Source organism: Arachis ipaensis, chromosome B8, assembly GCF_059453495.1.
Source record: "Arachis ipaensis isolate K30076 ecotype BB chromosome B8, ASM5945349v1, whole genome shotgun sequence".
NCBI lineage: Eukaryota > Viridiplantae > Streptophyta > Magnoliopsida > Fabales > Fabaceae > Arachis > Arachis ipaensis.
Genome location: NC_142443.1, coordinates 5,871,158 through 5,891,355, shown reverse-complemented (window position 1 = coordinate 5,891,355; position 20,198 = coordinate 5,871,158). Strand labels below are relative to the sequence as shown.

The following is a 20,198-nucleotide window of genomic DNA, read 5'->3' as shown; positions in this document are numbered from 1 at the left end:
ATGTGTTTAAAGTGAGATAATCAATAATAACATGCAAATCCTCAATGGTCAAATCATAATAGTTTACCTCATCAAGATTGTTGTTTCCAGCCATGAAGCAGTCTTTGTCATCTCCTTCAGATTCTTCTTCTTCATTTGAGTCATTCTCAAGATCCTCCCAAGCTGCCATGAGTACTCTCTTCCTTTCCCTCTTGCCTTTGTCCTCCTTTTTGAGCTTTGGACAGTTTGATTTGAAGTGTCCAGCCTCCTTGCAATGATGGCATGTCACCTTGCTCAAGTCCATCTTTTGCTCCTTTGAACTTGAACCCTTGTATTTGCCCTTGCTTTTCATCATCCTTCTAAATCTCCTAGCAAAAAACAAAAGTTCGTCATCTGAAATACCATCACTAGACTCACTCTCTTTTGGTTCTATTTGTGACTTGAGGGCTATTCCCTTTTTCTTTGAGTCTGTGTTTGTGTGTGTGGCTTCATAGGCAAGGAGTTTTCCTCTCAGCTCATCATAGGTTATGGGACTTATGTTGTTACTCGATGCGTTAGGAGCATTTGTAGACAACAGATGATGGTAATGCATGATCGTATACTGCCCTACATAGATTGTGCCAATTTACTGCATGTTACAAGGTTGAATAATTATTAGTTCAAGTTTAACAAGTCGTTGATCAGTGCATTCATGGAGCGATGACATCTTGAAACTCATACGTTCTATATGCCGTTTGGGGAGTGCACGATAACACTGCAGGATTTGGCATACCAGTTTGGCCTCCCTATTAATGGACATGCAGTGAGCAGGTGTCTGAGCAATTTTGAGCCGTTGATGGAAGGGAGGAAGCCTGTCTGGGTGTGATTTGGAGAGTTATTCGGTGACCTTCTACCAGATGATTGTATTGATGACTTCATGGTTTCTTTTTCCTGGTTCCAGAACAAGTTTAGAGACTTGCCCGCCAATGCATCGGAGGCAACGGTACAGATCTATGCACGAGATTACATTATGATGTTGTTGTCTATGGCGCTCTTTGCAGACAAGTCTAGTGCCAGGGTTCATTTGCGGTGGCTTCCGTATGTTGCGGACCTTGGCGGGCTCCGCAAGTATAACTGCTTGCGATCCGTCGATATCTCTGTTGTTATACATGTGTGCGGTCCGTTGTACTTTCTAACTTCTGAGTAGCCTTTCTTCTGCCGCATAGTCACACGTATTAGCCAGTTATATCCATTTCCAAACTGCACACACTTTCCATGATACTTCAGTTGGTCGGAATCAAACACTTTATATTCTACACCACACGAATATTATAACTCTTAACTGTCAGTACAGCTTTCTTTTTGGTTTCGAACCATTGCCCGATTTCAAACTCGTCCATGCCAATCATACTAGGCCTGTCTCCGTGAATAGTAAGGTGCTGCTGATCTGGAAATGCAGGTTGGTTCAGTGCATCAAGGTCCAAAATTGAAAAGTGTCGAGGGTATTGCTGTGTTTAACTGCTTGTATGGGTTTGTACTCCTCCAGCATGTGTGGTGTCTTCTTCGCCATCGCTTTCATCACCAATAATTGGTGGCTCCGAATCCGACCCATCATCGCCTATTACCTCCGCAAATGGATCTCTCTCTCTTACCTCCATGAATACCGGTGCACCGTCTACTACAGGTGCTGCTCCCATTGCAACTGCGAGCTCTCCAAAGATTCGCCCATCACCCAAGTCATCTGTCGGGATGGGCAAATCAGCCGTAAATGATGATGATGAAACAAAGGGAGTCACCGGTTGCCTAGCTGGAATTAGGGCTGGAAGTGAGCCAAGCTGAGCTGAGTTAGACCAAGCTCAAGCTCGGCTCACAAAAATTGAGCTTGGCTCACGCCTCGACTCATTAACAATCGAGCCTATTTCTTAAGCTCAAGCTCGACTCACCGAAAGCTCACGAGTTGGCTCGAGCTCACGAGCTGACTCAAATAATAGAAATATAAATACATAATCTATAATTCTATATCAATAAATTATAATATATATTTTTTAAAAAATATTTAAAAAGATCAATTTTATATATTGTTATCTATCAATAAATTATAAATTTTTTATTTATGTCCTATATCAAAATTATATGTAAAAAATAAATATAAAATTTTAAATAATTAAGATCATTAATATATATATATATAATCGAGTCAGCTCACGAGCTAATGAACTGAGCTTATCCAAGCTCAAGCTCGGCTCATTTAATTTATGAGCTCAATTCCAAACTCAAGCTTGGCTCACTAGCTCACGAGCTTAGCTTATTGAGCTATTAACGAGTCGAGCTCGAGCTAGTCCATGAGCTGGCTTGACTCACTTCCAACCCTAGCTGGAATGGCGTTAGAACTCCCTTCTATGACAGTAGTGAGTGGATTCGGAGCGGATCCACTATAGCTACCTTCTACATCAACCATTCTGGCGAACAACTCCATAACGCTTAAGTCGAAAAATCTTAATTGGCTGTGAAATATAACTCGCATATCATTGTCGCCAAGCATCTCGTACTTTCCAAAACTTAAGATAACATTGGCTCAATGAGATAGGAATTCGAAAAAATAATTGTTTCACACGTTTCTTTTCACATTTTTCTGCCTTCTGTAATCTACTATTCTGTAATTTCATCAAAGTCGTTGACGGATTTACAAATACATCAATATGCTTTTTATTAGAAAACGTGACACTCTCACTTGTGTTTTCATCAATCTTTTCTCATTGATGAACTAACAAAAATATAGTTTCATTCATCTCTCTCAAAACTCAACAAACTTCAAATGTACTTCGTTTGACACCACACTCGTTTATTTATAGAAAATTTATCATCATAAATTGTTCTAGCCTTCTTAGGGTTACTAATTTTAATGGTAAATCGTTGCTAGATTTTGAGGGTTACTGAAATTGAGCATAAATCGCTCTAAGGTGGTTAGGGTTATGGACTGTATGTAAATCGTGCCACCTAGATGTGTGTCAACTTCAAAACATGTTAGAACCACTAGGTTATGACGATTTATAGTCAGCTTGTAACCCTAGATAGCTTAGCACGATTTACTCCTAATTTTTTAAGCTATACATGCATAAATTGTCTTTGGATGACATGCATAATTAACATATTATATAACCCACATGCTCTTAAAATAATTTATATAATATTAAAAAGAGGTTAAATATATTTTAAAATTTGTTTTAGAAAAATCTAGTAAATTTAACTTCAATTTCATTTATTTAAGTAAAAAATCCTTTGATTTGCTTAGATATTATTCAGTATTGTATTAGAAGTATAAACATTTTGAAAACATAATTAATGGTAGTATGCATCAGGCACGTGTATATATAGTTATAATTTGTTCTTTGGGTTCAATTTAGACCAGCTTTACAAACAAGATATTTCAAATACTTATTATAAGATGACTAAACACCATGTTAATGGTCATATAAACCTAGCTATTCATCTATTACTGTGTAAATGTTTTCAAAATTTTGTGCTTTTTCTTATTGAATTTATATCTTGTATACTTATGTCATGTTACAGCATTGGTACAGAGCATATGAGACTTGCATGTTCAGTTCTCATTAAAGCTTGTGACGAGAAGAATAAAAAAAGGTACATTTTCGCTCTTCGTCACAATTTAGTGTGTATATATATTATACAGTTATATTAGGTGTACAATAAAATTAATCATTAATATAAAATATATGATAAAATATAAAATATATATTAAAAATAAATTAAACATTATAAGTATATAGTGATTAATTTTAGTGTACATGATGTATTTTTATTTTGCTAAAGATCATGCATAAAGCCTTTTGTAATAACATGATAAATAAAATAGTGGTTTACATATATAATTTTAAAATAATTTAATTTTAATGTATTTTAATTTTTCAGTTTTACTCAAAGTCTACTCTGGCTTAAACGTGAATTTAGCAATACTAAGAATAAATTGACGTCTATTATTCAGGTATATTAAATTATTTATTTATTTAAACATGAATTTAATGCTTTGTTTTTTTGTGTTCATTTAACTTTTTAAAAAGAGAATAAATCGTCTTGTATATATTTTTCTGTATGTCTTATATATGATATTTGTCTTAACTATCAAACCTAGCTTATGTACATATATTGTTGTGCTGTTTTAACATGCTTCAGTTACTCTAAATTACAGATGGAGAAAAGGATTAGAAGACTTAAAGAAAAGAGATTAAGATCACTAAACTAGAGTTTATGTGCAGTTGACTAATGTTAAGTTCTCCTCTTTTTGAATCACATGAATTCTGGTTTTGAGAAGCTTACTGGTTTGAGTGTCTGATTTATTTGAATCATTGGATGAGCTCAAAGAAATATGATCCTTTCTTTGCTATTTATTTTTTCTTTGGATATGTGTGTTAGTAACTTTTTCATATGATTGTAGTTGTGTTGCAAATATACAAAACTAAACGAAGGAGAATATTTGATTACAGAGCCGCATAGAGTCATAAGTTGAGTTAATGTTTAATTGAATATAACATTACTCTAACTATCTCAGTTTGTGAAAACTCATTCATCTACTTAAATATATTTCGTGAATTCAAATTTTGTTCCATATATAATAATTTATTAGTCAATAATTTATTAATTTTAATAAGTCAGATTAAAAAATATGATAAAAAATAAAAAAATATTTAATAGAAATGTGCACTCACTTTAGTGCATTATCAAATTTACGTTTGTTGTTGCCGATTTTTTTTAATAAAAGAAATTCTGATTTAATAGGGCAAACTCCACCATATACGAATTAAATTCAACTCAAAATTATGCATTTGCAAGTATATATAATATTTATTAAATTTAACATGGTCATATATTTTTTGTAAATCTACAAAATTATATATAGAAATTATATCCATACACAGCTTGATTCGATTTATGCTAATTTATTTTAGATTAATTTAGAGCCTGATTTAATTTAAATTTTTAAAATATAGCCAAAGAAATATTAGAATTAAATTAGGTCTAAAAAAACTTGAGTGGATTCGGCCCATGTATATTTATCTTTTTTTTTTTTATTATTTTAAATTAGAAGTGAGACTCCAAAACTTTTAGATGAGGATGGAAAGACTATACTATTTGAACTATAGCTACATTTTTTGAGTTAAACCCTAAAATAGTCTCTAAGATTGTCGTCGTGAACTAAAATCGTCCCTAAAATTCCAATTGCCCTAATTACGTCATTGAGATTGACAAAAGTGCATCATATTAGTCCATAACCCATTTTCCATTAACGACATGATAACATGACTTGATGACGTGGGCTGTTAATGACACGTGTCACTCCATGGTTTAACCACGTGTAATGGTAAGATTATGTGGTGACCAGTGACACGTGGCATGCTGATGTGGATGGTTGTGCCATGTGTCACAATGCTATTTGGTCACGTGTTCGTTTGTACCACGTGTCACAATATTCGTCCACGTGTCGTCTATTATGTCATCGTTATAGATGCACCAAATTAGTCCCTCACTTTACATTAAGTGACTCATTTTAGTGTTTGAAATTGAATGTCGTGAACCAAACTAGTCCCTTCACCAGTTTTTTCTCATTTTTTTAAATTTAAAATTTTCAATATCTTAGATGCACTAATTTCAATTCTATTTTTTCATATATCATTTAAATACAAGTGCTTTCATAAAAAAATTTAAGATTTTAGTTTTAATTATATAATTTTTTCTGTAATTATTTAACATTGGTATATTTTGTAATATATAAGCATGTTATTATAAAAAAGAATTATATGATTGATTAGACACATTTTTTCATTAAAAGATATGAGTTTTTAACAAGAAATCAAGATTTAAAATAAATATTTTTTTTGTTCTTATGAAATACATGTTTCCGTTGTGTGTAAATGGATTAGACCGAAGGCACTTCAAACACCCTCACTATCATTTCTGACCTTTTCAATCTAGACGAAAGAGGTCGGAAATGGTAGTGAGGGCGCTTGGAATGCCTTCACGTCAACTCCAAAACTGTGGTTAGAAGTATCCGCAAGAGAAAAAATATTTTATAAAAGCATTGAAAGAGGTCGGAGATGGTAGTGAAAGTGTTTGAAATGCCTTCACATCAACTCCAAGACGGCGGTTAGGGGTATCTGCAAGAGAAAAAATATTTTATAAAAACACTTGTATTTGAATAACGTGTGAAAAAATAAAATTGAAATTAATGCATTTAAAGATATTGAGAATTTGAAATTTATAGAAAAAAAAGGAGAAAAAATGGTAAAGGAACTAGTTTGGTGCACGACATTCAATTTTAGGGACTGTTGCGACAGGTGACACAAATAGACATGTGGTCAAATAGCATTGTGACACGTGGCACAACCATCCACATCAGCATGCCACGTGTCATTGGTCACCACATCATCATATCATTACACGTGACTAAACTATGGAGTGACACGTGTCTCTAATATTTCACGTCATCAAGCCATATCATCACGTCGTTAATGGAAACGGGTTAGGGACTAACATAGTGCACTTTTATCAATTTCTAAAACATAATTGGTGTAATTAAAATCTCAAAGACGATTTTAGTGAACGATGTCATTGTTAAAGACTATTTTAGAGTTTAACTCACATTTTTCGTCTCAACTATATAATTCATAGTTTCATACAACTGAATTTGGGTCGACAAACCCAAGCCTAAGATTTTATTTCTATTTTTATATTTTTCAGTTTTTGGTTCTCTCTGTTTTTTTTTTAATTTTTAAATCCATCAACTAAAATACAAAAATAGCTTCTTATAAGGGCCCACATTACGGCCTTGCAAGGCCCAACCCCAAACGCAGCAGCCATCTCTTGTACACTGGTCATTCATTTCTCTTGCTCCTCCACGCGACGGTAACAGCCACAGCTCCGACGACATTGCACCACTCATCTCCAACGACTCACTAACTCTGAGCTCCGAAGAATTCGCATTTTCCAACACCATACAGCCACCATGGATGGTATTCCAGCTCATCTCACTCACTTCATGATTTCTTCTGTGTTCGAAGTTTCTTTTGATTCAACTCGGTTGAGCTCGGAAGTAGTTCATAGTGTTCTGTTAATTTTCGATTTAGCTTCGTATAAACGTGGGGAAAGTTTCAAATTTTCATGTATTATAGCGAGAGAGTTTCATGATAAACATGTATATGTGTGTTTCAGTTGATTCACAGCCAACTATGGAAGAAACGATTCTGGTGGGCGATGACCTGATGATGGGTCCACCGTCACCTGTTGTGCCACCTGAAATCGCATCCCATGTTCTCCGCGGTGTTGATTTGTGTGATGGAATCCTCAAGAACCTGTTTTTGTGTAAGCTTTCTTCTTTGCATGTTACTTGCTTGATTAAATGTCTATAAGCTTTTTGTGTTTCGCTTCATTTGTTGTAACTTAGACTGGAAGATAAAGCACTTAGGCAATGAATGCAGTGGTAATTAAGAAGAATTATAAAGTATGTGTAACTTAGGACCATCAGCTTGCGATTTTATGGGACTAAAGTGTGGTTAAAATGTGTATCAATATTGCCTCCATTATTAATATCTATTGGGTCTGAAGAAACTGGAGGGGCAATGATCTTAAAATTAAATAAGTTCCAAGCAACTGATAAATCCTCATGGTTTGTGTTGTTTGTCCCCTACGGTTAGTATTAGATGCCTGTTAAAACGTTGTCTTTTCTGGATATTTGATAAGCTTCATTTGAAACTTGTTAGGCTTGCAAATCAATGACATTGAACCATTCTGCCAGGATGAGCTTGCTCTTTATAAACAATGTGCTGAAAGAAGGGTGATACGATTGCCATATATTACAGATATATTTTTCTTTGTTCTTCCATCCTTCTTTTCCATCTTACACCCAACTCATACTGTCATTATTGCGGATGGAGTTCTGGGAAGTGCATTTAATTGTTAATGTATCTTCTTTCTTTTTTCTCGTTGGGTAAAAAAATGCAGGACAAGGAGATTAGGAATCGTCTTCAAGAAAGTGAGCGGAAATTGGGCTCATCAATGCCTTTCGATGAAGCCAAGGAGAGAGTTACCCAGCTTGAGAAAGAAGTTACGTCATTGGATAGGTACATTAAAGAGTAGTCACCAATCTAAGGACCTTGGTTTCATGCATTTGCATAAATTAGACTCTATATAGTTGTATTAAAGCTACAATCATTAGTGTCTATTGGTTGCATTTTAATCGGCCATGTTTATCTTTCTTTCTCTGTCATTGAGCATTCAAAATAAATATTGGATGCATGATTTTACGAATACAATGTAGAAATTCTCGATGTATCAGTTTCTTATATTCTTGTATTTCATGCATAGGCGCCTCATTCTTGCTAGTGGAGTTGAAGGCATGGAAGGTTTTCGCCAAAGATGGAGTTTACATGGCCGCTTAACTGATACCAAGTAATGTTTGTCATCCATTATTGTTGTTTTGTCAATTATAGCTTGTTTGCCATTTTTAAGTTATTTGATTAAGATTATGACTTGGTTATTGAATTTATGGTTTACGATTACGCTTACGCTTCTCAATTTATAGAAAAACTCATTTTAGAAGATTCCATTTCCAAACATAAATGATTCTTTGTAAGTACATTTTTTAATTTCAACTTCTTCATATCTTCAACAAATTATTTCTAATCAATCTGATTATATGAGTATTTAATCTAGTGGCCTCTGCCTTTGCCATTGCTAAACTTGTGGAGCTAATAGCCAATAAGATTATTTGATAAGTTTATCACTCAGACGTCAGTGCCATCATCTTCAGTTCGTGTTGCTTCTTGTTACTTTTCAATTATGTGCTTGCTTGGTTTTACTTGTTCATTTTATTTTGTTATGTACGGATTTGATGCAGGAAAAGGTTGGAGTCCTTAAAGCAGGGCATAGATAGCAGAAAATAAGGATGGTCCATTAGGGAATCAGCAACAGAAATTTGGTTCCTAGATGAAGGTTGAACCTGCATTATGGTGGCACCTTGTTATATGCATCCATCCAAATCTTTTAGAAATATGGTATTCCTATTTTTGTTGTCATAGATTTAACGATGTATGTATTTTGGTGCCCTCAATAGTCAACATTTTCATTCTACCTGTGCTCCCTCTACTTTCTAAGGAAATAGTCACATTATATCTAATGCGATCAACTTAGAACTCTGCTATATATTTGTTAGGTTTGTAGCAAAGATATCATTTCCTTCTGACAGGATTTCAGAAATGCATGATTTTAGGCTATAGTTAGTTTAGCTTTTAACCATTACAGATTTTATTTTATTTTCAAATTGACATCATTCAAAATTACTGTAGTTTGATATGTGCGAGAAGACACTAGACAATGTATAGCTTCGCTCTTCCGGTTGAATGAATACTAGTCTTGCGAGTAATTTAGATTAGTCTGTGATCTCCACTTTATCATACATTGATCTCTGAATTTGTGAAAAAATTTACGTAACGAAAAGTCAAACCTCCTAACTTTTAATTCCAGCATTGTTAGATGTTGCGGTTTGGATTGGCTTTGGAAAAGTTTAGATCCTAACTACTAGCTTGAAAGAAATTGAAGAATTCTGTGCTTGCCTTCTAATCAGTTTTATGTCAAAAGCTGCTGTACGTGGCATATACATTGCATTTCTTTTGGTTTGGTTGAGAGTGAACACACGCAACAAGGATCCCCAAAATTCCCTTTGAACTCTGTTTCTGTTCATGTCCTGAACTTCTGTTTCACAGTAAACATTCTACACAATCAATTTGGTCACTGATGTGGCCCTTATACCTGTTATTCAACAAGATTCTTAAAACAGAAGACGAAAGAGAATTGAAAGGAGATAATTTGAGTGCCATAGATCCCTACTTGTTTCAGCATTCACCAAGTAACAATAACGTAGAGTCCCATCTTCCCTCCTTATGCCGCTCGCGCTTTGTTGATGTAAGTGCATGTGATTCTGGCTAATATCTTTTTCTTTATCTATCAGACTGCTATTATTTTACCGTTGATTTTGTATGCTAATCGTGCTTATAGGTACCACATGTAAACCAAATATATACATGGGATTGTGGCCTTGCTTGTGCCTCGATGGTTTTGAAAACTATTGGTGTCAACGACCGTGATATTCAAGCACTGGCTGAGCTATGCTGCACTAATAGGTCTTTCCCACTATAAGAAGCTTGAAACTCCTAGTTGCTATGTTATATGAAATGCTTGTAGTCCTAGATGACATATAAACATGAGTATGTCTACTGAAGGAAGTAACATTGTGATTTTTTAACAGGGTAAACTGTCTATGGTAGGCACACACAACTATATGTTGGACTCACTATATTCAACACAAAGTTGAGAGTGTGCACCATAGGATTATGCCTATACAAGTACCTTTCTAGTCTTCCTCTCCTTCCCTTTGCTCTGTCCCATTGAAAATCTTAGAATGTTAATCAGGTGCAAGATTTCTTAGTATATTCACATTATCTTTTGGACCAACCTGTGACCAAATGGTCTATGCCTAGATACATACATTTTCTAGACTAGATACATAGAAAAAGAAAAATTGTATTTCATTTTTGTGTCGGGTTCTGTTATTCAAAATTGAAGTTTCCATTTGCTGATAATCATACTAAAACTAAATGCCTTTCCTTTGAACATTGTTTCTGCAGTGTCTGGACAGTTGATTTGGCATATTTGTTGCAGAAGTTTTTTGTTGCATTTTCCTATTTCACTGTAACATTTGGTGCAAACCCAAACTTTTCTGTTGAATCCTTTTACAAGGTGATTCTCTGGCTCAATAAAGTAGTTACATGCTCTTTATTTTGAATAAATCCCAGCTTATGAATAGTTTTCCAAATATCAGTTTAAGTTTCCAGAGATTCACTTGATCCTGGAGTGATTTTTTTTTTTGGCCCTCCTGCGGTAACTCCTGGACTAATTACTTCTATTTGAGGACCACTTGTTATAATCTTTCCAAAAGCATGTTGATATTCCAAAAATTTCAGGGACAAATAATGAGCTTTTATCCTAATTTTATCTTTGTACACTTAAGTCTTTGTAGTAAGATGAATCTAAGAGATGAGTTTTTCTTTGATAGTGATTTGGATGAGTTAAAATATACTAGTACTACAATAAATTTATCAAAGCTTATATTGTCTTGAAGTACACCATTGATTGCTATATAGTTAAGTTTGACAGCAAGGTGGATTTGTTTTGCCTAAAATGTTTCCACGCTTGGCTAAATGCCTCTTTGAAACTTGTGATAAATGTTGTGTAGGAGGAATTGCCTAATAATCTAGTCAGACTAGATATGCTATTTCAAAAGGCAGTGGAGTCTGGAATTGGCATACAGGTCTGTTGTGAGTGTTGTCCTTGTCTTTACTGGTTCCCTTCAGTTTTGGTTTTAAGAGAATTTCTGTGATTCACTCCTATTGGAGAAGAAAAGAAGTTTTAGGATCATTTATTTCTATTAATGGGTTATTGTTATACTTAGATTTTAGGGCAAAAAACCAGAATAAACCAAGGGAAGTTGAAAATTACTTAAATAAGCCAAACTGAAATTCGTTTCTGCAATGAGCCAAACCCTATATTTATATAATTCGAACCAGTGTGGTTCGAACTCAATTCATTAGTAATTCGAACCAGAGTGGTTCGAATTATGAAGAGGGAAATTCATTCAAGTAAATCGAACCAGGGTGGTTCGAATTACTTGGGAGGAAAACGTATCACATAATTCGAACCACACTGGTTCGAATTATATAGGGAGAAGCTGCATCAAGTAATTCGAACCAGGCTGGTTCGAATTACACAAATTGAATTCGAACCAGTCCGATTCGAATTAGTGGTAGACAGTGCAGTATATATATGGTTCTAAACGTGAGTTGCTCTCATAGAGGGTGTAATATGGCTAGTGAGGAGAGTTTTGGGGTTTTGGTTCACCATAGAGGATCCATTAAGAGAAAAACTCGCTCCGGTGTGAAGTTCACAGATAAGGATCCTCTCTGTATCGTCGTGAAACCAACGACGAGCTATGATGATCTTGTTAGATCTGTGCTGATGAAACTCGGTCTGGAAGGTGCGAAGCGAGTGAAGAAGTTTTTCTATCGCATTCCAATCACTGTCTTGCAGGATACGGTGAAGTATGATTGCTTCACGATTGGTAGTGATGAGGACCTGCAAGTCATGTTTCTATGTCGGAGGCAGTTTCCCGTGGTTAGGACACCAGAGTTGTTGGCAAAGTTGGTTGATGTGGTATCCAGCTCAGGGGGTTCGAACCGGAATGCCACCACTGAAGCAGCGGCAGCCGGTTCGAGTTCAAGGCCTGCCGTTGCTTCTTCGTCCGTCCCTGTGTACGAGCCAGCGGTCGAACCAGTCGCCTCCCCGTCTTTTGCTGTTGATCTGAATGATGGAGTAGGCGACGTGGTAGGATCAGTTGATATTCTGCCGAACGCTTTACAGGGAGTTCCACCGGTTGGCGTCGGTGACGGAGTGTTGGGTGATGTAGAGGAGGACGACGTCGAGCCGGATATGATTGAGGATGACAGCGGCGACGAGGTTGGAGCGACTGAGCCTGCTTTGGTAGTCGGTGGTTCTAGTTCTGGCACACAGCAGTATCCACCACATTTTTCCTCTTTGGACCTAGATGCCATGAGGCAAGAGGGTGTTTCAGGGCACTCTGTTGGATTCGGAGCTAGAGATGCTGAAGGGACTGCTGGTTTGACAGAGTTCCAGGTTGGTCAGCAATTTCAGGATAAAGACGAGGCCCTGTTAAGTGTGAAGACTTACAGCATCCGGCGAGGGGTACAGTACAAGGTTGTGGAGTCTGATCATCGCCGTTATGTGGGCAAGTGTTCTGAGTTTGGGAATGGGTGCACATGGTTGATTCGACTGAGTCTGCGGAAGCGCAAGGGCATTTGGGAGGTCAAGCGGTACAATGGACCTCACACTTGTCTTGCGACCTCCATCTCGAGTGACCACAGGAGCTTGGATTATCATGTGATTTCCGCGTTCGTTATGCCAATGGTTAGGGCCGATGCATCCGTCAGCATCAAGGTGCTCCTAAATGCCACGGCAGCACACTTCGGGTTTAGGCTGACTTACAGGAGGGTCTGGATGGCGAAGCAGAAGGCAATTGCCCTCGTATATGGTGACTGGGATGAGTCATACAACGAGCTCCCCAGGTGGGTTTTGGGAGTCCAATTGACGATGCCCGGTACTGTTGCAATCCTACGGACGAGCCCCGTTCGAGTTAGTGGACAAGTAGACGAGTCTCAAGCTTTTTTTCACAGACTTTTCTGGACGTTTCCACCGCTCATCCAGGCATTTCGCCATTGCAAGCCTTTAGTTAGCATTGATGGGACCCATCTGTATGGGAAGTACGGGGGTATTTTGCTCATCGCGATTGCACAGGACGGGAACTCCAACATTCTACCCGTTGCATTCGCACTAGTAGAAGGTGAGAATGCAGAGTCTTGGTCATTCTTTCTCTCCCACCTTAGACAGCACGTGACACCGCAGCCCGGTCTTCTGGTTATATCGGACAGGCATAACGGCATAAAGGCTGCGCTTGAGGCTCCGGACGGGGGTTGGTTACCTCCATCTGCATACCGTGCATTCTGCATTCGACACGTAGCGGCTAATTTTGCCCTTACCTTCAAGGGCAAGGATGCACGTAGGCTTCTAGTGAATGCCGCATATGCCAAGACCGAGGTTGAGTTTGATTACTGGTTTGATATTCTTCGGTCTGAAGACCCGGCGATGTGTGAGTGGGCGAACCGGATTGATTATTCCTTATGGACTCAGCATCGTGACGAGGGACGGAGATTCGGTCACATGACGACGAATATCTCGGAGTGTGTGAACTCAATCCTAAAGGGTGTCAGAAACCTCCCTGTTTGCTCTTTGGTGAAGGCAACATATGGAAGGCTTGCGGAACTCTTTGTTCGCAAGGGTAGAGAGGCTGAGGCCCAGATGGGAACCGGACAGCAATTCAGTCAGTACTTGGTGAAGTGTATAGAGGCCAACTTGAAGAATTCGAGGTGCTTCACGGTGACTTTGTATGACCGGGATAACTCCGAGTTCACCGTAGCCGAGACCACCCCGACGGGCTCTTTCTCATTAGGTACCTACAGAGTATCGCTTGCATCCAGGACCTGTGACTGCGGGTACTTCCAGGCACTTCATTTCCCGTGCCAGCACGCACTTGCATGTTGCGCCTACTCACGGGTTACCTGGTCCTCTTATGTTCACAGCGTGTATCAGATTAGTTCAGTGTTCCGTGTGTACCAGATGGGATTCACACCGCCGATACTGGAGGGATTCTGGCCACCTTACGACGGGCCAACCGTGATCCCGGACCCTGCCAAGAGGCGGGCAAGAGAGGGTCGTCCGAGATCCACTAGGATACGGACGAACATGGACGAGGCAGATCCGAATCGGCCAAAGAGGTGTGGCCTTTGTCGCCAACCCGGACACACCCGCAGGAGTTGCCCACAGCTTGGAGGACCGTCTCACACGGGGGGCCAGTAGTAGCGATCTTGTTATTGTTAGTGTTCATTGATTTTATTTTTCCTGTTACTTGTTATTTAAGATGATTTGTGTTATCTGTTTATCCTTTTACCTTCTAGTAATGAAAAAGTTGCATCTGAATTTGAATTTGGTTAGAAATCCCATGACTGCAAAAGTTGATAACTACAGTGTTATATGATTCAATGATAATACATAGTCACTAATCCATTAGGTAAATAACAGATTTTTAAGTACAATAAAATGAGCAAACAACAAGGAAAAATAGCTCTAAAGTAAATCATCTAAAATACATGAGTGAACCCTAACGTCCAAAATACATGAAATGTAAATCATCTAAACAAGTGGGAGCCTGTCCCACAACGACGGGGAACCTGTGGCCTCTGACCTCTGCGGATGAACGGCTCCTCATCCTCTATCTCATCTGCGTCCTCATGCGGGGTAGGCTGTGCGGGTGGCGTAAAATGGAGTGGTGCGGCAGACGGCCCGGCGACAGACTGTGATGCAGCGGTGTAAGCGGAATGTGGGGTACCTCCCAAAGCAAACTGGTCACCAACAGGAGTCGTAGCAGGCTCGTTCAGATCAACATCTAAGGGTGCCTGCGTGGCAGGGGTCTGTGGACGCCTCCTGCCCGGCTCGTCCTCCTGCATGATAGCCGAAATCTCCGCCAGAAACCGTGGACTGCCGAAGTCCGGATCGAGCGTATCTGCCCCAAGGAAGTCCTGCCACTGTGATCCGGGAATAACCCATGGAGTACCGTCCTGCTGAGGCTGGTCGTCGGTGGGTACTCCAACAAAGTAATGTCCAAAAGGACCGGACCCAAGTCCAGCGTCACTAGGCTCAACCCCGTCACCCATCCCGGAGCCATACCACTCACCTCCGTGAACCCCATCCTGGGTACTACCACCAGCAACTGAGGCCGCCCCTGCACCATCCCCGCCCTCAGGACCATGCTGATCATCGTCATCTCCTGAGGGTCAGGTGCAGCGGCATGAACCGCAGCACGCCCTCTACCTCTGCCAGGATGATGTCGTCGTCGACCCCTAGCGGGGCCGGCCTCGTCGCCAGCCTCCATAGCACGCTCAAGCCAACCCCAGTCACGCTGGCTACGACGTGTGCCCACGCGAGCTCTCCTATCAACCCGCCTCCTATCCGGCACGTCGTCAGGCCGATCCATCTCAGGTACTTGCCCAGCTCCCCGCTGTGAGGCCTCAACAGGAATAGCAGCGGCTCTCGGATCGCCCAACTGCGGATCCGGAGACAAAAACCTCTTCCCGTGCTGACTCCACCAATCCAAGAACAGATGCGACGGACCAGGGTCAGCAACAACATCGAATCTCAGCACGCTCTCCGTACGGTCCTCCCAATACTGATGCCACTTCTGCAAATGGGACGGGAACCATCGATCGCCGCCTCTGCCTTCCTTCAACATCAGAAAGTCGATGTTTAGGGCGGCCTGTGGACGGGGCTGCACCCCTCCAAACTGCGGAAGAACTCTGTTTACCTGATGCCACTCTATGACGGCAAAGTAGATAAGCGATGTAACAGACCGCCACAGCACCATATGTCGAGGCTCCAAAACCTCGGGATGCACGACCTGAAGTACGTCAGGGCTACTGTACGGCATCCAGATAAACTGCACGCAGAACGATACAATGTCAGGGCAACTCGTGATGCCAACTCGTAAATTGTGGTTAAATAAAAAAACTTATTAAGTTACATACTGACCTCTCTATCCTGCAACCGGTCTATCCATAGCCTCCACGTCTGAACTCTAGGACCCTTCTCGCTACTGGAAGGGATGTAACCTGACCACCTGCAACATGCACATGTGTTACCGCTACTTATATGTGTGCTTAGGGTATCCAATAGTAAATTGAAATAGACAAAGATTAGGGAAGTACCTCGAGGCCAGTGGCCAGCTGAACGTCTCAAATCCTGCAGGCCTAAACCGAGGAAATCGCCAGAAAATCCATGACTGAAGTAGCTGAAGTGGGCCCGCTAGCTTGATAACATTTCTGTTCGCCACACGGCACATGCACCGGTACAACCATGCCAGTGCTGCAGAACCCCAGCTGTAGGTCCCCATCTCCTCCAGCCTAGCTACAAACGGAAGCCATCTGATGTGAACGCGGTTGCCCGACTTGTCCGCAAAAAGCTGCGTGCCCAACAACATCATGATGTACGCACGGGCATAACGACGCACAGTATCCTCATCAGCTCCCTCCGGGCACTCACCAAACGTCTCCTGAAACCAGCTGCAGTTTACCGCGTACTTCTGAACCTGGCTAGGAGGAGGTACCACTCCAAACAACTCCTCGAACCAAACCCAGGCTGGACGGCCACCCTCGATGTATATATGGAACTCTGATAGGCAGCCGCTGACGTAACGCCCGTCCACTGGCAAACCCAGCTGGTATGCCACGTCCTGCAGTGTGATAGTGCACTCTCCGAACGGCATATGAAACGTGTGAGTCTCCGGACGCCATCGCTCAACAAACGCACTCACAAGGGCCTCGTCCAACCGGAACCATCTATCGTTCAACCTTGCAAGATGGTAAAGACCAGCCATCTGCAGGTACGGAACGTATCTGTCATCCAGGACCATGCCCTGCTGCCGCCGCATGCTCCTGATGCATCGCTGAGGCTGCGGAAGAAATGAACCGCATTCTTAGAACCAACTTAATTACCGGTGACAAACATAATCAACACGATAATTGATAAACCAAAAAATCTTACTATGTATAGCCGCTTAAAAATACCAAGAACGAGAACCATATGCATAAGAAACTTAAATTAGAAACCCCCATAGGCTACTGACATGAAAGATCTAACATTATAAAACCACAACTAAACCGCTTACATAAACCACTAACGTAAACCGTTAACGTAAACCGCTTACATAAACCACATACATAAACCAGTAACATAATCCACTAACATAAACCACTAACATAAACCACTAAGATAAACCACCAACATAAACCACTAACAAAAACCACTAACGTAAACCGTTAACGTAAACCGCTTACATAAACCACATACATAAACCACTAACATAAACCACTAACATAAACCACTAACATAAACCACTAAGATAAACCACTAACATAAACCACCAACATAAACCGCTAACAAAAACCACAAACGTAAACCGTTAACGTAAACCGCTTACATAAACCACATACCTAAACCACTAAGATAAACCACTAACATAAACCACTAAGATAAACCACTAAGATAAACCACCAACATAAATCACTTACAAAAACCACTAACATAAACCATTTACAGAAATCACTAACATAAACCACTAAAATAAACCACCAACTAAACCAATATCTTACTCGCATGCCAAACCACAAACTCACATGTACCGGTAAAACAAAGTTATTTCCGTACTAACCTCTTCGTTGATGACCCCAGCTATATGGGCGACTCCGTCCAAGCGATATAACCGCGCCGGATCGTCTCCCATGAGCAGAATATTGCGTTCAGGTCTTTCGCGGAGAGAATCTGGGTCGTTTTCTCTGAGATTTGGTGGGGCAGGGGAAGGTGAGAATGGTTCGAATGAGGCTGATTCGAACTCCTTATATAGCCCATTCCCTAGTAATTCGAACCAGGGTGGTTCGAATTACTAACAACCTTGCTTAAGCGTAATTCGAACCAGGGTGGTTCGAATTACATGAAGAACACATTTCCCCCTAATTCGAACTGGAGTGGTTCGAATTACTTGCATAGGTAGTTCGAACCAGTCTGGTTCGATTTACATTCAATTTTTTCTTCGAAATTCGAACTGGTCTGGTTCGAATTATTTGAGGATGAAGTTCCAACTACCCTGGTTCGAATTACATAAAAATATGATCTGGCTCATTGCTGTATCGATTTTCATTTTGGCTCATATAGGTAAATTTGGATTGATGTTGGCTTATTATAGTGTTTTGCCCTAGATTTTAACAAGAACTAATTGAATGGTGGGAAATTAGTTGCACTTTTAATAAGAATAGGAAAATGAAAGTGGTGTTTTTATCACAAAAAAAAACAATAAAAAATAAAGTTGTGTGTAATGCCAGATTTGTTGGACTTGAGGAAACTAACAACTAGATACATTTTATTCACTAGCAACTTTGTCATTTATTTATAATATTTAGTGAGCAAACCTTTCCATCGTTTTGCAGTGTAGATCAATTAGTGGAAGAGAGATATCCATTCTCATATTGTCAGGTAAATATATTGCTATTGCATTAGTTGACCAAAGCAAATTGAGGTACAGGTTTCTTCTTATATGTTCTGTTCTTTTTTGGCTTCAATACTTAATTGATGATAGCTTTTCAACATTGACATACTCCACGTTCTTACCAACTTTTTACATAGTGCCTGTGGTAAACCAAGTTTATTCATTTGATACCATCCTTTTTAGAAGAAATTTGTCACTCCAATTGCATTATAACACGTTTTTTGTTTATAACTTCTTCCTTGATCATGTCATTATTCTCGCTGGAAAAGTGCAATTCAATCTGCTTCTGAAAAGTTTCTGTTTTAGTCATGTATTGCAAGATGATGTTCATGTTCCTGAAGTTTCCAGCAATAACCCTGGCTATACTGGTGAGCACTGAAATTTCAGCTTTGCATTACTTGTGTGCATTTTCAATGTATTGTTTCTGTTGAAGTTGCCAGCGTACGTGTCTCCTACACATGTAACTAGCATTTATTTTATTTAAATATTTAACATCTTCAGTGTTTAGTTATCTTCTAGATGGTATTTTACCATCTAATATTCAGTCCTCAAAATATCAATGCTGCTACAGTTGTGCAGTAAAGTTTTTCCCAGTTTGAATGATACTTTACTGTCACATATAAAGCTTGAAGCACTTCTCAATATTTCATCTACCTAGGTTGAATCATATGGTTTACATCTTTGCTCATTTTCCCATCATTTTGAATATGAACCCTAGGAGCTTAAACTGTATGCCTGGGAGTATGGCATAATCCTCAATTTTCACTGCTAAGCTAGAATTAGGATGCCTCTTGTTGAACCTACATTTTAATGTGCTTCTAAAACTGTAGTTTGATATGTGTGAGAAGACACTAGACAATGTATACCTTCGCGCTTCCGGTTGAATGAATACTAGTCTTGCGAGTAATTTAGATTAGTCTGTGATTTTCTTTTAAAACTGAAAATGACTCTAATTGATGGTCCACTTTATCATACAAGATCAATCAGTTAATAAAAAAAAATTGGACCCTCCTCACTCTTCGGTCCCAGACAATAAGACATTTGCAATATTAACAATGAGTCATCTTATCAAAACTTTTGATAGTGGGTGCAACCAAGGACAACAGTTGTCTCGTGCACGTAAACACAGGACATGTCACGTGGTCAGATGCATGTTCTTCAATCTAGACCAATAAAAACGCCACAAAAAACATCAAAATTGGCTCTATTCGGAAACCAGACCCGGGACCCCTCCTCCTTCAGCAAGTTAGATCCAAAACCCACCACGCAGGCCACAGCTTTTCCCATCTAAGCCCTTCCCCAAAGTCAATCTCATTGTTTGTTTATGCCAACGTTGTCTCTCACCCCACTATTTTGTTCTGTTGAACCTTCGGATCACACACCCCATTTAATGTCCATGCTATGTATCCTCCAACAAAATAATAAAATCATGTGCAACTGCCATCGCCAACTA

General features: G+C 39.5%; 3 protein-coding genes across 3 annotated transcripts; all 3 read left to right on the top strand.

Moving 5' to 3' along the window:
- Positions 1–6,804: 6,804 nt before the first annotated feature.
- LOC148547070 (uncharacterized) lies at positions 6,805–9,391 on the top strand. The gene is made up of 6 exons (XM_088496436.1): positions 6,805–6,983; positions 7,183–7,332; positions 7,731–7,804; positions 7,972–8,090; positions 8,335–8,418; positions 8,867–9,391. Exons 1-6 carry the CDS (start codon positions 6,977–6,979, stop codon positions 8,910–8,912), a joined length of 480 nt encoding a protein of 159 aa, XP_088352562.1. The 5' UTR covers positions 6,805–6,976; the 3' UTR covers positions 8,913–9,391.
- Positions 9,392–9,762: 371 nt separating this feature from the next.
- Positions 9,763–11,799, top strand: LOC148547069 (guanylyl cyclase 1-like). The gene is made up of 5 exons (XM_088495278.1): positions 9,763–9,930; positions 10,024–10,148; positions 10,653–10,764; positions 11,261–11,335; positions 11,746–11,799. The coding sequence occupies exons 1-5, from the start codon at positions 9,763–9,765 to the stop codon at positions 11,797–11,799; spliced, it is 534 nt and encodes a 177-aa protein (XP_088351404.1).
- Positions 10,121–18,807, top strand: LOC110262346 (uncharacterized). The gene is made up of 2 exons (XM_088496435.1): positions 10,121–10,148; positions 10,653–18,807. The coding sequence occupies exon 2, from the start codon at positions 11,848–11,850 to the stop codon at positions 14,509–14,511; it is 2,664 nt and encodes an 887-aa protein (XP_088352561.1). The 5' UTR covers positions 10,121–10,148; positions 10,653–11,847; the 3' UTR covers positions 14,512–18,807.
- Positions 18,808–20,198: the final 1,391 nt, after the last annotated feature.